A 13875-nucleotide genomic window follows, 5' to 3' on the forward strand; every position below is an offset into this window, starting at 1 on the left:
TGTCAGTGACATCCACAAGCTCTTACTACCATATTTCTGTATTTCTTCAGGATTACATTGGAATTGTCATCGAAGTAAAGTACAGATATGGCATTTAGTTTGGTAGGTGCACAGCATGGTTTGGGAACATAATCAGGATTCATAAGATGAACCTGTTGCCAAGAAAGAAAACACAACTGAGACACTGGTATATTGTTTACAAATTCACCTGGTGCTCTGGCACTGAGCTGCCTGGAGACTTACCAGAGTTTGTACAATGGCGTGATTGGTTGCGTTCATGTGGGCGTTGAGTGGGAACGAGCACTCCCCATCACAGTAGTTGGCTGCGTAGCCCTTTGGAGCGATTATCCAGTCCTTTTTAGGGAAACAAACAGAACGTAGTTCAACAGACAACTGCATGCAATTAAGAGCAGCTAAAAATTTTCCACTAACTTCTTCCTTGAGGGTGAAAATGTGTTTTCACTGAAACTGCTCGGGTTTTAGTTGGGTTTTTTTCTCCTTTTGTGTGCCATCACTTTTCCATGGACACACTGATTTTAATGTCCGAAGAATGTGCACATCTATGTACAGCTCAACTACCATTAACTAAGAGGGCTTTATCCCTAAAACTCTCACTGGGTTGCATTGTGGGGATTGTGGTTTGGAGGCCTTTATGTTCCAACATTTCCTGCAGGCCCTTTGGCTGAAATACCTTTCCTAGGTTGAGTCACAGCCACAGGTGGTGTCCCCTCATGGAGAAAATCACATATAAGCAGGCACACAGGCACAATTCCACCAGGAATCTCCACAACAGGAATATAAAACCCTGGTGTGCTGCCTCAGGGACAGCCTATCTTATACACTCCTACACAGGAACACTACTCTGCTAAAGACACCATGGGAAATCTTAGCTGCAGAACAGCTTCTCAGAGATTCTTAAAGGAGGGGAGGACAGCCAGCCTGAGCTGCAGAGCAAGCAGGTGGCCCCGGTGGCAATCTGAGTGCCACCCTAGGCAAAAGGGGACTCTTCACCAAAAGAGCCAAAGGAAAATTAAAAGCAGCACCACTTAAGAGGAGACAGTTGGCCTCCCTTGTGTTGGGCTCTGCAGGCCCCCCTGCAGAAAGATGTGCTAGTGCGTTTAACGTGCATGTACCTCTTTAGGCAATTTCCACTCTACCTGACAAGTACCTGAGTTTGCCTGAATTTTGCTACAGCAGGCCTGAGCAGCCACACACTGTTGCTGCAGCTTTGCTAACCAAGTTTGTTCTGAAGGAAATAGCAATGTCCAACAACTGCAGGGGGCTCTATATTGCCTTGATCACCTTCCTACAAAATGTAGGATCTTAAATTCCAACTCTTAAAATAAGCCCTGCTGGTCTGTGGTCTTCCTTTGGCATCATCTTACCTTTCTGCAACTAAAAAGGTGAAGGTAATGCCTTGAAGATCATGAAATTCCCAACTGGAATCCACTTCCTGCCCAAAAGCAGGGCAAGTAAGATAAGGAAGATGTGGAAAGAGTCTGCTCAAGTGAAGCTATAAAAAAGCTCCCCAAAAAGCTATGGGGAATGGAGTCAGCACACAACCACAGTTGCAGCTAGTGGGCTGGACTTGATACATAAACTACAAAAAATGCTGCTGTCTCATTAGCTGAGAGAGGACTTGCATGTGTTGGGTTTTACAGAAGCAGCAGGGACAGCCCTGGCACTCTGAATTATAACCTAGTAAAAACATCAGTTGATAGAAATGGGACCTTCCTCACAAGTGCTGAATGAAAAAAAAATTTAAAAAGAGAAAGTGAGGGCATTCTTTGAAATGTGATGTTTGATTGCCCTATAGCCTAGTCCTAAATAACTTACTCTAAACAACTTTCTGGCCTCATTGTGTTTCAACTGAACTCAGTCTCCAGTCTACCTACCGCAGGCAGTGCTAATTGTGGGGCAGGGATTGTGGAGGGTTTCAAACAATGGCCAAGGTCAAAATCAGGGTGATCACGAGCAAAAAATTTAGTTAAAAATCACTGCTTAACATCAGATTGTTTTCCTTATCATTAGAGGTACACAGATATAAGCCCTTGCCCGTACCGTGACTCCCCTGAGTGACAGAGAATGACTGTATACTTGAATCCCATAAAGTATCAAGCTTTCTCTGGGTCTTATCAAATGTCACAACTATCAATATTTATTTGCCCTTCTCTGTGACTGGTTTTAGTGAGGAGGCACAAGGGACATTTTAAAGCATAATGGCAGACTCGAGTGGAATTACTGTGACACTGTTTAGATAACATTTCATAACAAGATGTCTGGTTTACCCAGAGAGAAACATCACACACCTGCCATCCCAAGTCTTGGAAGCTAACGTAAAGCTCATGCTTTCTGCACGCAGTTTTTAAGTCACTGCTGTTGTAATCTGTTAAAAGAAAAAGAGCAAAACAAGAATTTAGAAAGTAAAACAGGCAGAGCATTGCTGGAGGGCACATCTGGCCAGATGTGTGCATGCTACGGGCTCAGCAGCGAGAAGTGACGTGCTCCCTCAGCAGCCAAAAGGATAAGGGTGTTGAGGGACATCCAAAGCAGGGCTGAAGCTTTTAAGATGCCTGTGGGAATGGAGGAACCCAAGTAACAGTGACTCAGTTATAGTTACTTCAGCTGTCTTTAAAGTGCTTGGAAAACACCCCCAGTAAAACAACTTCTTAAAAATAAATATACTCCTTCAGCCCAGCATAGGCTGCATCCCCACTGGGTGCTCACACTCACCCCAATTGCTCGGCTCCCATTTCTGATGAGTGCTGCCCCAGGTGGGGAGCTCAAGCTGCACACGCTCAGTGAGAGAGAGAATTACAGCCCCAGGAAGGTCAAACATTGCCTTGTGCCCCTGCACCAATCTGCAGAAGTCCTCAAACAGCTAAGGTGTCTCATAGGCAGGGAAGCCATGTCCTTGCTCCTCTCTGTGCTTCACCCCAGCTTTCCCCACACATCTCATGTGACCCATGGCAGATGACACAGCACTTGACTGCTCTCACCATTCACTTGCTCCTTATTGTCAGTAAAAATGAAGATACAGGATGCAAAGCCCTGACCAAGATCTTCTCCCTTGCCATGGCACAGTGTATGGGGATGTTTCAACCATGCAGGAGATGCTCCTGATGATCCCACAAAGTAAAGCTTTTGACAGCAAGCGGAATTTCCCATTTATTTTTGGAAAGAGAGGCAGCTCAGCGTGTGAACACCTGAAACCACAGTGAGCAGAGGAGCTGGGCTGTGACAGAGGGGCCTTTCACCTCCAGGTGGCTGCACAGATCCACCCTGAGGGGTGCTTGCTGATTTTGTCACACCTCAGGTGGCTGCTGGACCTCAGCAGAGCAGCCACAGAAACCATCCTTGCAGCGGGGTGACTTGGCCACCAGCTACAGCTGCTTATCCTGTGCTCTGCACCCAATGGTAGGTGTGAGAGAAAGAGGTGGCAATAAATTCAGCCAAGCAGCTTAGGAGCCCAGGTCACTGTCCATGTTTTCCTCCTATACCTTTCCACAGGGGCCTTCTCTTCCCTCACAGGCCTCATTTGCAAGTAAAGGTGCTCCTGTCAGCAGGCAGATGCCACAGGCTGATGTCCCTGCCTCCTGCTGCCCTGGACCTTTAAGCTTACCAGCCCCCTGGTGCCCCTAACATGGCTTGAAAGGGCACCCTCCCAGTGCAGCTTTCCCCAGATGAGGGAGCTGGGATAGAAAAATATTTTTAGTGATTTTTTTTCCTTGGCCCTGAATAAGCCTTTCTTTTTCTTCCCTTCAGCACTCCCCCCTGCTCGCCCCGACCCACCGCCCCCCGCAACCCCCCCCTGAAGTTTGGGAACTACAAATGCAAATATTTATTCAAAAGAAAAACTATAATACTAAAAGCACATCCAACTGACATTAAGGGCAGCACAGCAGTACAGCTGGGTACAGTTAACACTGAGGGCTGAAAAAAACCCTACACCTCAAACCCAGCTTCCCAACCACCAAAGATTAGAGAGTTGTTTTTAGAAGCAGTTGGGTTTTAAACTCTAAGGATTGCATTTCAGACTTTGAATAGCTTTGCTTCAATCATGGATTTAATCAGGTGAGCAGAGCTGGTTAACAGCCTGCTGCAGCATAAACATTCACTCTTCCAGGAGCACGCGGTAGCAAGAACGGAGGCGAGTCTCTCTATTCAAGCTTTCCATTTTCAAACCAGACATACCCAGTAGAAACCAGGGTGTGGTGGTTTATTTCAGATGAAGCTTTCCAGTCCCTGGCTCAGCCCAGGAGCAAATTTCTAGCATGAGATGTTTTGAAAAGATTTGGTCATAATGAGGGAAAAAAAATGAGAAGATACAAAGTGATCAACAGCTTTCATTAAAGCACCTGAAAACACAACTTCATCATTCTTTGATGGAAAATATATAATTTTTTTAGAGGAAAACCATCTGTATTTGACAGTGGAGTTGATCTGTTCACAACTGAGTGGGTAAAATGGTGCTACGTTCCAAATCCAGCTACAATTTACCCAAATCTGCGACAGGAAAGGGGAGAAGGCAAGGGAGGCAGAGAAAACAGGAGTGGGAAGGAAGGCTGCAAGCAATCACAAGTTTAAGAAAACACAGGGGTGGAAAAAAAGAGCTGCTTAACAAGCTACACCAAGCAGAACATGTTATGAACGTGTCCTCTCTCACACTACCCCCAAAAACTCGCCTCAGCTCACTGGTCAGAGTCACCTGATTCACACTCAGCATGGAGCCCTGGCTGCTCTCCATCCAGGGCAGATGCAGACAGCTCTATCTCTTCACTTGCCCAGCCTCAGCCTTTGCTTTCCTAAATGTCAACACAACTAAACATCCCTCTCCCTGGCTTTACACTCCTCCCTGTTTAACCCTCACTCCAAGATCCCCTGCCCTCTTTTCTTGTTATATGTTTGCCTACTATGTCTGCTTTATGAAAGTTCTTTTAGCTAAACTTTAGGTAAGCCACAAACCTTGTCAATGGCTTTGGAACTGAGGAAAAAGATGCAGCAATACAGATGCACATAATCATGACCCATTCCCTACAGTTAGGGGCTCAGTGTATTCCCAAAACTGGACATACATCCGGTTATGTGCCTGAAAAGAAGAGGAATACACAGAGTCACAGGATTTTGGCAGTGAGCTAAAGCTCACTGAGCTACTGAAGTTGGCTTCCACGACACATTTTCTGCAAAGCCTGGAAAGCAGCATCAGCCACCCCAGGCCATCATGCTCAGCTGTTTCAGCGCAAATTGCCACTTGAGGTGGTTTGCAGAGCAAGATCCAACTGCCAAGAGGCAACAGGGTTTGTGTCCCTTCCTGCCAGCCTTGCAGCAGGGAGCCAGGAGGGCCAAGAGCAGGCAGCCTGCAGAGGGGAGGTGCTGCAAACAACTGCCACAGGGCCTGCCTACAGTGCCATGGCACAGTTGGCAGGGATTGTTTGCCAGAGGCCTTCAACATCTCTGAGAGTTTAGGGAGCTGCTTTGGGAGCTCCTCTAGGCTCACTGTGGGTTTAGTAAAATTGTCTCTATTTTTGCCCCTGAACATACCAATTCAGAAAAACTAACTTGGCACTTACAAGGCACTGCATTCAATCATACTGCAAACAATTTTGTCTAAAACAGAGATTCAAAAAAAGCTCAACCCCCTAGTTCTGCACTTAAAAATAACTCCTGGAGCAGCACAGTTAAAACAGCACAGCTAAGATGGCTTGTCTCTGTGATGTGTTTGCACTGAATCTTGTCTGCCTTCACCAGGACCCAAGTCTGACTTTCTGCAAGCACAGATGTTTCTTTTAAGGCTTGACACTGGCATGTGTGTTGCTGAAAAGGGTGAGAAAACAACCTGACCCTAATGGTCTTCCTCCTACAGATACTTATGCACCCACCTTAGATTTCCTATAACCTCTCCCACGTTAAGTGCTGGCAAAGAACATATAAATATTTACTGAGGTCGATCCATCTGAGAACACCCTTGCTGCTCCCAAGGTGCCAGTTTACCAAATTCCACAAAGTAATTAATTGCTTCTGTGATTCAAAATAGCTTTGACAGAGGTCTCCAAGGCCAGCTCCTTCTTCTTGGTGTTTGACTTTGGTGATTTGTCCGGATAAAGCTGGTGTAAACTGATCACACAGTTAATAACAGCCCACTTCACATGAAAGTGATCTGCCTGGGTGGGAAGAAGGGGAGATGTCAGGCTGACGTGAACCCACATGTGAAGGCACATACAGAAATGCTGGCCATGCTGCTCCAGTCTGCATCCAAACACTGCACCGAAGGGAAAACTATACTGAAGGGAAGATTGGCTGCCAGATAATGAAGTTTATTAACAAGGCCCTTGCCATCACAAAAGTATTTGGCCTTATTTGCCTTCAGTGTTTGTGCATGCTGCCCTTTGCACTATCTGGTTCCCGTACACATGAGGAAATCTGTCTGGTGACACGCATGTCTGATGGAAGGAAAGGCCATTTGAAGGGCCTCTCCATTTTTCATGGAGCACCTCACATCAGTGCAGGGGGCATTGAAGAGAACAACCTGAAAAGGGACTTGGCTTGAGTTTCATTCAGAGCAGCAAGTGCAGCCCAAAGTCAGGCATTTAAATTCTCTCCATGAGGAGGGGCTGAGAGGAAGAGATGTGCCTGGAGGCTGACTTGCAGAAGAGAAAGATTATCCCCACTGGACAAGGAGACAGCCCCGTGCAAAACCCATAAATCATGGAGTCGGTTGAAGGGCAGAGGTTCACCACCTGGACAGTCCCATCTCTTTGGTCAGCTGGAGGGTCAGCACAAGTCTGGGAGCATGAGTTCAACCCACTGCAAGATTCAGCTGAGCAAGGGCCTGCAGACACCAGCAGAGAAACACCTGTGTGCTCCTCCCACCCACTGTGTTACTCCATGTCTGGGGTCAGACCTGACATATGAATTTCTGCCTCAGCAGATGAAAATATTCCCTTTTCTTCCTGCTCATCCTCCTTCTTCAGAAGAATTGAGGCTCCAGGAATGCATTGACGCAGGACTCTATGTCAAAGCAGTTTATAACCATGGGAGTTGCTCAGTTCTGCTTTATATAAGCCAGTGATAATTACGTGTTTATAAAACATGGAAATAAGCATTCTTGGCAAAAAATACAGCCCATTGAGAACCTTGTGCCACAGACACAGCTTTAGCATCTGAGCTCTTGGTACTGACTGCAGGACAACAACTGCATATCAAAGGGAGCATAGTGGGTCCCTTTGGGTCCCTTTCCCACACAGCAGCACGCTCTCACCTAGCTCCCTGCCCAGCAGCACACTTCAGGCACTCCAAACTGATTGAAATACTTGCCATATCTAGACAGCAAATGGGTTTTTTTTAAATGTACTGCCCCAAAACAACTCCCAGCATCTTTTGGGAAAGGGGTTCCTTTTTGGACTGAAAAAAACCCAAAACCCTGTGTATTGATTAACACAGAGGAAGGAAGTTGCAATTAAAAAAAATATATATATATATCAAATATATATAAAATATAAATATATATATATATATCAAATATATATATCAACACCAAAAACCTGCCTTGCTCTGCAGGATAGAAACTGTTCTCAAGCCCCGGTAGGCAGCAGAAATCCTTACTTGGGGAAGAGCATAAATCAAAAATTTGACAAGATGTGAGATACAACAAGAGAATAACAGGTGGAGAGAGGCCCAGAAGGAAACTACAGCATCTCAGTTCTGCACCCACCCAAATGCATCAGGGCACCATCAGAAGAGCTAGGCAGATTTTAGGGCAATCCCTGGGCTTGCCTTCTGCTTCATCCTGGAGCAAATGCTTCCTCAGCCCCACCATGCATCATGGCTTTTTTATCCTCACAGGTTAAAAAAAAGAAAATAAGTCCTGTGATGTGTAGTGCTAAAAACACTTCTCTGTCATTGGTGCCTCTTGGGCTGTTAAATCAACCACTTCTTAAAGAGAACAGTCTGAGAGTGTCACACTTAGAAAGGAAAACAAAATGATGTAGTCTCTCTTTTCCAAACACAGAAACCAACCAAACATACATTTTAACTTTAAATTCCCCTCCTTTCCCCTGCCTTAAATCCACAGCTTCAACCATACCTTGTTGACTACTGCACAGCCAAATTCCAGGTTTTAAATTAAAGCTGGCCCAAAAAAAGCCCTTGAGACCACAGACTGCCAGCTATTTTTTCCCCTTTTTGTCATTTTAGAATTTTATGAGCTGATGTGTGGTGTAGTCAAGAAAGCAGCAAAGTACAAATGGCCCTTTTTGCCTAACATATCTGCTCCCTCTGGGGCTTTGAGTCACATCACCTGATTTAATAGTGTGAAAATTTTGTTTCAGCACCATGAAGTTTGCAGAGCCAGGGAGAGAAAGCTGGAGCTTATCCTGATTCCAAGTGCCACTAGCACCACAAAACAGCAATGCAGCAAGTAACTTTCCCAAAGCACCGTGAATGCATTTAAAAATTGGCTCTTGTGAAGGGAGCTGAGCCTACCTAAGTGGGAGAACTGCCTGTATAACAGCTGGGCTTACAGCACCCAGCTGAATAAACTACCTGTGCCCTTGGCAAGCTCATCATGTGGGAAAGTAACTCAGCAAGCAGCTATGATGCCCAGCCTTAAAACTGCAGTGTGGAAACCTGAAGGAGACCAGAACCAAAGCAGGTCTCAGCAACTTAGATCCACAGAAAGTGTTCCCATGGCAGATTAAATGCTAAGTCCTCCAGAAATGCCACACCAGCACTGGCCAGCCTCCACTGGAGAGGTCGGGCTGCAGAACTGAGCTGTTCTTCCTGCCCTTAAAATCCATGAAGGGACATTTCCCACCCAGACGAGTCTGGCACTTGCATGGCATAGGAAGCCTCAGCCATGCTGCAGTGTGCACCACAAGGACAGGCAAAGGCCACTAGTGGCCAACTGCTGCTGGCACACACTAGCCCGGAGGGCAAATCCATCACCACAGTGGGCTGGAGCAATTGAGCTGAGTCAACGCACAGCCGTGCACAAACCCTGGCCACCAGTCCTGGAAGGGCTCCCAACCTGGCTCTGGTCCCTGCAGCATGGAGCTACCTTGGGTGCAAGCATGGCCCACCCACAACCCAAGCATGCAAGAGCAGGGAACAGCCTACAGATTCCCAACAGCTAAGCATCACAATGCTGGCTCATCTCCCTCTGCTGTGTTTGGACATAGACTCAAAAAGTACAGCTGCCTCTCTTCCTTGGGGCATGGTCACTTCTAGACATGGGAAAAGCAGGGATCCTATTGAAAACAAAGGGGGCAGTATAAGCAAATTAATCAAGCAACTTGGAATAGGCTGAAATGTTTGAGAGGAAAGAAGGTATTCAATGAATGAAGGGCTTGTAGCACTGTGGAGATGGAAAACAGACAAGACTTAGAAGACAGAAGACTCTCAATTTTTGCCAAAATGTCATTGCTTCTCTATTGCCCCACCAGCCCACAACAGCACTCACAAGGCTGCTGTGCAACACCTGCAACATGCAACCTCTCCACAGCAAAAAGGCAGACTTCTTTGCCTGCCTGGAAAAGTAAATCACCACGTGTATACTGATGTTCTCATAAGATTAAAAAATACCAAAGCATCTTGTGCTGTTCTTCCATGTTTTTTCCAAAGAAAACTGAAAGAGAACTCTGCTGGGAATGCATACGTGCAACACCATAAATCTCAGTGTATACAGAGATAGTCTTTTAAATACTGCATTTCACAGGGCAGTGAATTATAGACAAATACTGCATAGCAAGCAACCTACAAGCAAAAGAGTTGTGGTTAAAATACCTCACCACCTTGAATTCAATGAATGCACTTCACATGAGGGTCTGGACTCCACGCTGGATCCAAGAGGACTCCTGTAAGTTTCACTCTGTGAGACCTCCTCTTCCACAACCTTGCAGATGTAACCTATTCCCCCGAGGAAGAGCATCCCACCTCAAGACCCCCATCTTGCTTCTGCCCTCCAAAGCAACCAGAGGCATTACAAGAAGCCATCTCAGCTTGTGCTGCAGGATTACCCGTGTTCCATGATTACCTGTGACACTGGACACCCTGGAGACATCCTGAGTCTGGGTGGAGCGGTTCCGGCTCTGCTGCCGGCGCCTGCTGGACGCTGACCTCGTGGTGCGCAGGTGAACCTCGCTCACCTTGAAGAAGGCCACCATGAAAGGCTGCTTGTCATAAGGGCCATCTCGCCCCACCAGCCCTGCTTCTCTAGGGTTTACACTGAAACCTTCAAGACAAACAGAAAAGAGAGTGTTAGAGAAACGGTGCAGCAACCTGGTATCCCCATAGGCAGAGTGTCCTCTCCTCTTGCTCACACTCTTCTTTAAACACCAAACATTCCTCTCCTGCCACCATGACCTATGGACATTTTTATGACAGCACTCCACCCATGCTGGACAAGACTTCACTGCAGCATCTGGTTCCTTAACTCCCTTTTGGCACCTCTAGTCCCATTTTGGCAGTAAAGTTACATAGATATATACGTAAAACATTAAACTCAGATGTGTAATGAAATTAGTCCTGCTGCCTGTGAAGCACAAGAAGCTGAGATTAGGAGACATATAGGGACAGCAGAGGGCAAAGAGATGGTGTGCTTTGTCCAGGAGCACAGTGATGGGCACTCAGCCCAGCTGGGGAGATAGAGGTTGGCACTAACATTTCCTCAGGGAGAAGTGGATAGCTGCTCTAGTGTTACTGGACATCACAGGTGTACTAAACTTCAGTATTAAGCAATAGAAAAAAAAACCCCAAGGTTAGAGACTGGTTTCTATAGAAGGCAGATGTCACTGTCACCTTCTGCTGATCTAGATCCTCTCCACTGCTTATCTTCCAAGACTCAATTTCACACTCTTTTGTAGTCTCTTCTTTTCTTTTCCACCTTTCAAAGTTTCTGTAGGCTGTGAAATGCTGTCATAACAGCTGCTCCACACAGCAGTGCTTCCACATCAGCTTTGAAGAGATCAACAGCAGCCACAGCAGCCAGGAGGACTGATATGAACCCACATGGGGAGGTACATGCCCATATATCTGCCTTCTCTCTTCCTCTCATCCCCAAATCCCACTCCCACATGGCATCCCAGTTCCACGCCCCCTTACCCAAAAACTGGGGCCCTACCCAAACCCACCTCCACCAGCTGGTCCTGGTACTGTTGAGAGATACCTGACCTCACTTATGGACAAAGACATGTCCATCACAGGAACACAGCCAGGACAGCCCACCACCTGTGCCCTCAGACATCTTGCTCGTGGTGCTGGCCACAGCTGCCTTACAAAGGCAGGGTGATCACCCTGCCCCATCCCAGCTGAGCTCTGTTAGCACCACTTCTAGACAGCACCCAAGAGACTGGGGGGTGGCTCATGTTACCTGGCCCATGACCTACCATCCCGGGTCACCACGCTCAGCTGCAGTCCCATGTTGTGCTGGGGGTTTATCACCCACATGTTGCTGGTTGCAGTGACATCAAACTCCAGCCAGCCTTCCTCTGATGCCCACACTGCCCGTGTGTCCAGCAGAAACAGGTCAGAGGCCCTGCAGAGAAGGGTAATGACATAATTGTGAGGTTGGGGATTCTCTCTCCAGGCTTTTGCTGTTATAGAAACAAAATCTGAAACAATCCTTATGTTAATGCTTAACCAAACAATGTCTCAAATCTTCCTGTTTGTATACAGAGTTTTGCCATGAGACACACGTACTTCCACAGGTGAAATTCAGGATTATAATGGTTTTCACCATTTTCTAAGATGGAGGAAAGCAATCCTACTCCTCAGGGTTGTCCATTTCTCCACTAGCAAGAGATTAGTAAGGCACTCTTCTTCCTGAAGAGTGTACTACTAACCCTGACATTACCTTATTCATACATTTATTACATTCATAATGGTGGAACCACCAGCATGACCAGGCATTCAATGGCTTTTGCCACAGGGGTGTCATAGTTTAGGCTCACCATACACAAACACAGCTTACCTCAACTGGCCAAAATGAAGAGCCAAACTGGCCAAGCATCAAACAGTGAAGGAAAACGGACCTCTAAAGACATTTTTCTGAGGCTTATCAACAAGAATTGGATGCCTTGCTCCAAGGCTACTAGTCTTGCACCACCTTCATGGGCTTCAGCCTCAAATGCTTTTAAGTCAGTAACTTTTTTGCAGCTCCAAGGATTCACCCAAACTCCATTCAATGAAATCAGCTGCAGAAGCACCCAGAGAAATCCCATGTACATTTTCTTACTGTATTAGAGATGTAAGTTTCCCATGCAAGAAAGCTACCCTTTACCTGTGGCCATCATTACAAAATGGATACCAGGTGTCAATCCCATGTTCATCTCTTTTCCCACTGGATTTTTTTTCTAACAATGTAAATGAGGAAGCAGGGTACCTGTCTCTCCTACCCACCAAAGGTTAAGTTCAGAAAAAAAAAATTGATAGACTTACGTTTTATTTTTGGCCAACTGCTATGTCATACTGCCCAGCAGCTTGGTTTGCATGAGATCACACATGGAAAAATAAGCACTGAAGTGTACTAGAGCTCCTAGTGTAGCTATTTTTACAGCATGGAGGCTTTCCTCCACCTCACTGGTAGCTGCACACTGTGGTTGACTCAGCAGCCTTTCCCACAGGAGTCTTTGCCACTGTTCCTCCAGCGGGAAGAGGGCTCAGGATCAACTTTGACCTTCACCTCCAACAGCAGCAACCAGCTATGGCTGGTCAGCTGCTACATGTTTTGGAAACATTAAGGTTGAGAGATTTGGGCTTTCCCAGGCAGGGTATATAAACTGAAATGTTGCTTAAAGGCAACTGCAAACAGCAGCTGCAGCTGTGACCACTCTTTCCCTCTCCAGTTTTAAGAGAGGAATGAACTTCTAGATCATTCCCACCTCTGAATATGACTTAAACACTGGTCATCTCCAATGCTTGAAGCCAACTATATCTGAAAAGGGGTTTTCCTAGCACCTGTTCCAACCTTCCCCCTCACACCAGTTGTTCCTGATCTCTGTATTTTGTAACTCCTCTACACAAGGAACTCTGTAAGAGCAAACCCTCCTGAACATTGAAACATACACAGGAGTTGTCAGGTCTAAAAAAAACATAAAGAGGAGGTTGGAAGTTTACATTCCCACTGCCTTGACCTTTGAGAAGGTACTTGGACATCAGAGAGCTGTAAAGCCAAAATGGTCCACATGGCATCATGTAGCCCATTCCTCTGAACTCCAGGCAGGATCACCTACATCCATGTTGTTCCTGAGAGATGTCTGCCTGACCTGATCTCATATATCTTCAGCCTCAGGAACTCTCTTATCTTTCTAGGAAATTGAATGGGGTTCATGTGACTTCTTTCCCTCTCTATTATCTAACTTAAATGTCACAACAATATCCATCCTCTTCTTGTTACAACAATATCTTCAGCCTCTCCTTAACAAGCCCTTTTTTTATAGACTTTGACTTCTCTCACTGCTTTTTATTGACCCAGCTCAGATCAAGATGCTGAGTACAGTGGAAGGATAATCTTGATACATCTCACAGACTGTGCCTCTACTCATACACCTCATAATATGATTTTGGCTCCTTCACAAAACTCACACTGTTAACTCATGTTCACCTTGTGATCTACTATAATCCTTAGATTCATGCTGCTGAACCGCAAAGGACACAGCCATTCCCTAGGGTGTATCTACATCAATGATTTTCCATGTCCAAATTCAATTGTCCTTTCCACCAAATCAAATTTCCTCCTACCCCACCTCAGACTGAACCTTTATTTGAACAATTATTTGATTACTTAAAATACAAATTTGCCTTCCAATGGGTATCCCCCATTTTAGTGTCCTCCACAAATACAATAAGAAAACTGCCTGACCAAAGAACAATTCTACCAAA

General features: G+C 46.0%; 1 protein-coding gene across 1 annotated transcript in view; it reads right to left on the bottom strand.

Annotated features, from left to right (window-relative positions):
* Window positions 1–2: 2 nt before the first annotated feature.
* Window positions 3–13875, bottom strand: part of BMP6 (bone morphogenetic protein 6) — a gene marked incomplete at both ends in the record, with an annotated part of 86186 nt that continues 72313 nt past the window's right edge. The window contains 5 exons of the mRNA XM_083880627.1: window positions 3–152; window positions 244–354; window positions 2310–2386; window positions 10031–10228; window positions 11382–11530. Coding sequence (XP_083736753.1) covers window positions 3–152; window positions 244–354; window positions 2310–2386; window positions 10031–10228; window positions 11382–11530 — 685 coding nt within the window. The remainder of the gene's footprint in view (window positions 153–243; window positions 355–2309; window positions 2387–10030; window positions 10229–11381; window positions 11531–13875) is intronic.

This window comes from Zosterops lateralis, assembly GCF_965231275.1.
Source record: "Zosterops lateralis genome assembly, chromosome: 1".
NCBI lineage: Eukaryota > Metazoa > Chordata > Aves > Passeriformes > Zosteropidae > Zosterops > Zosterops lateralis.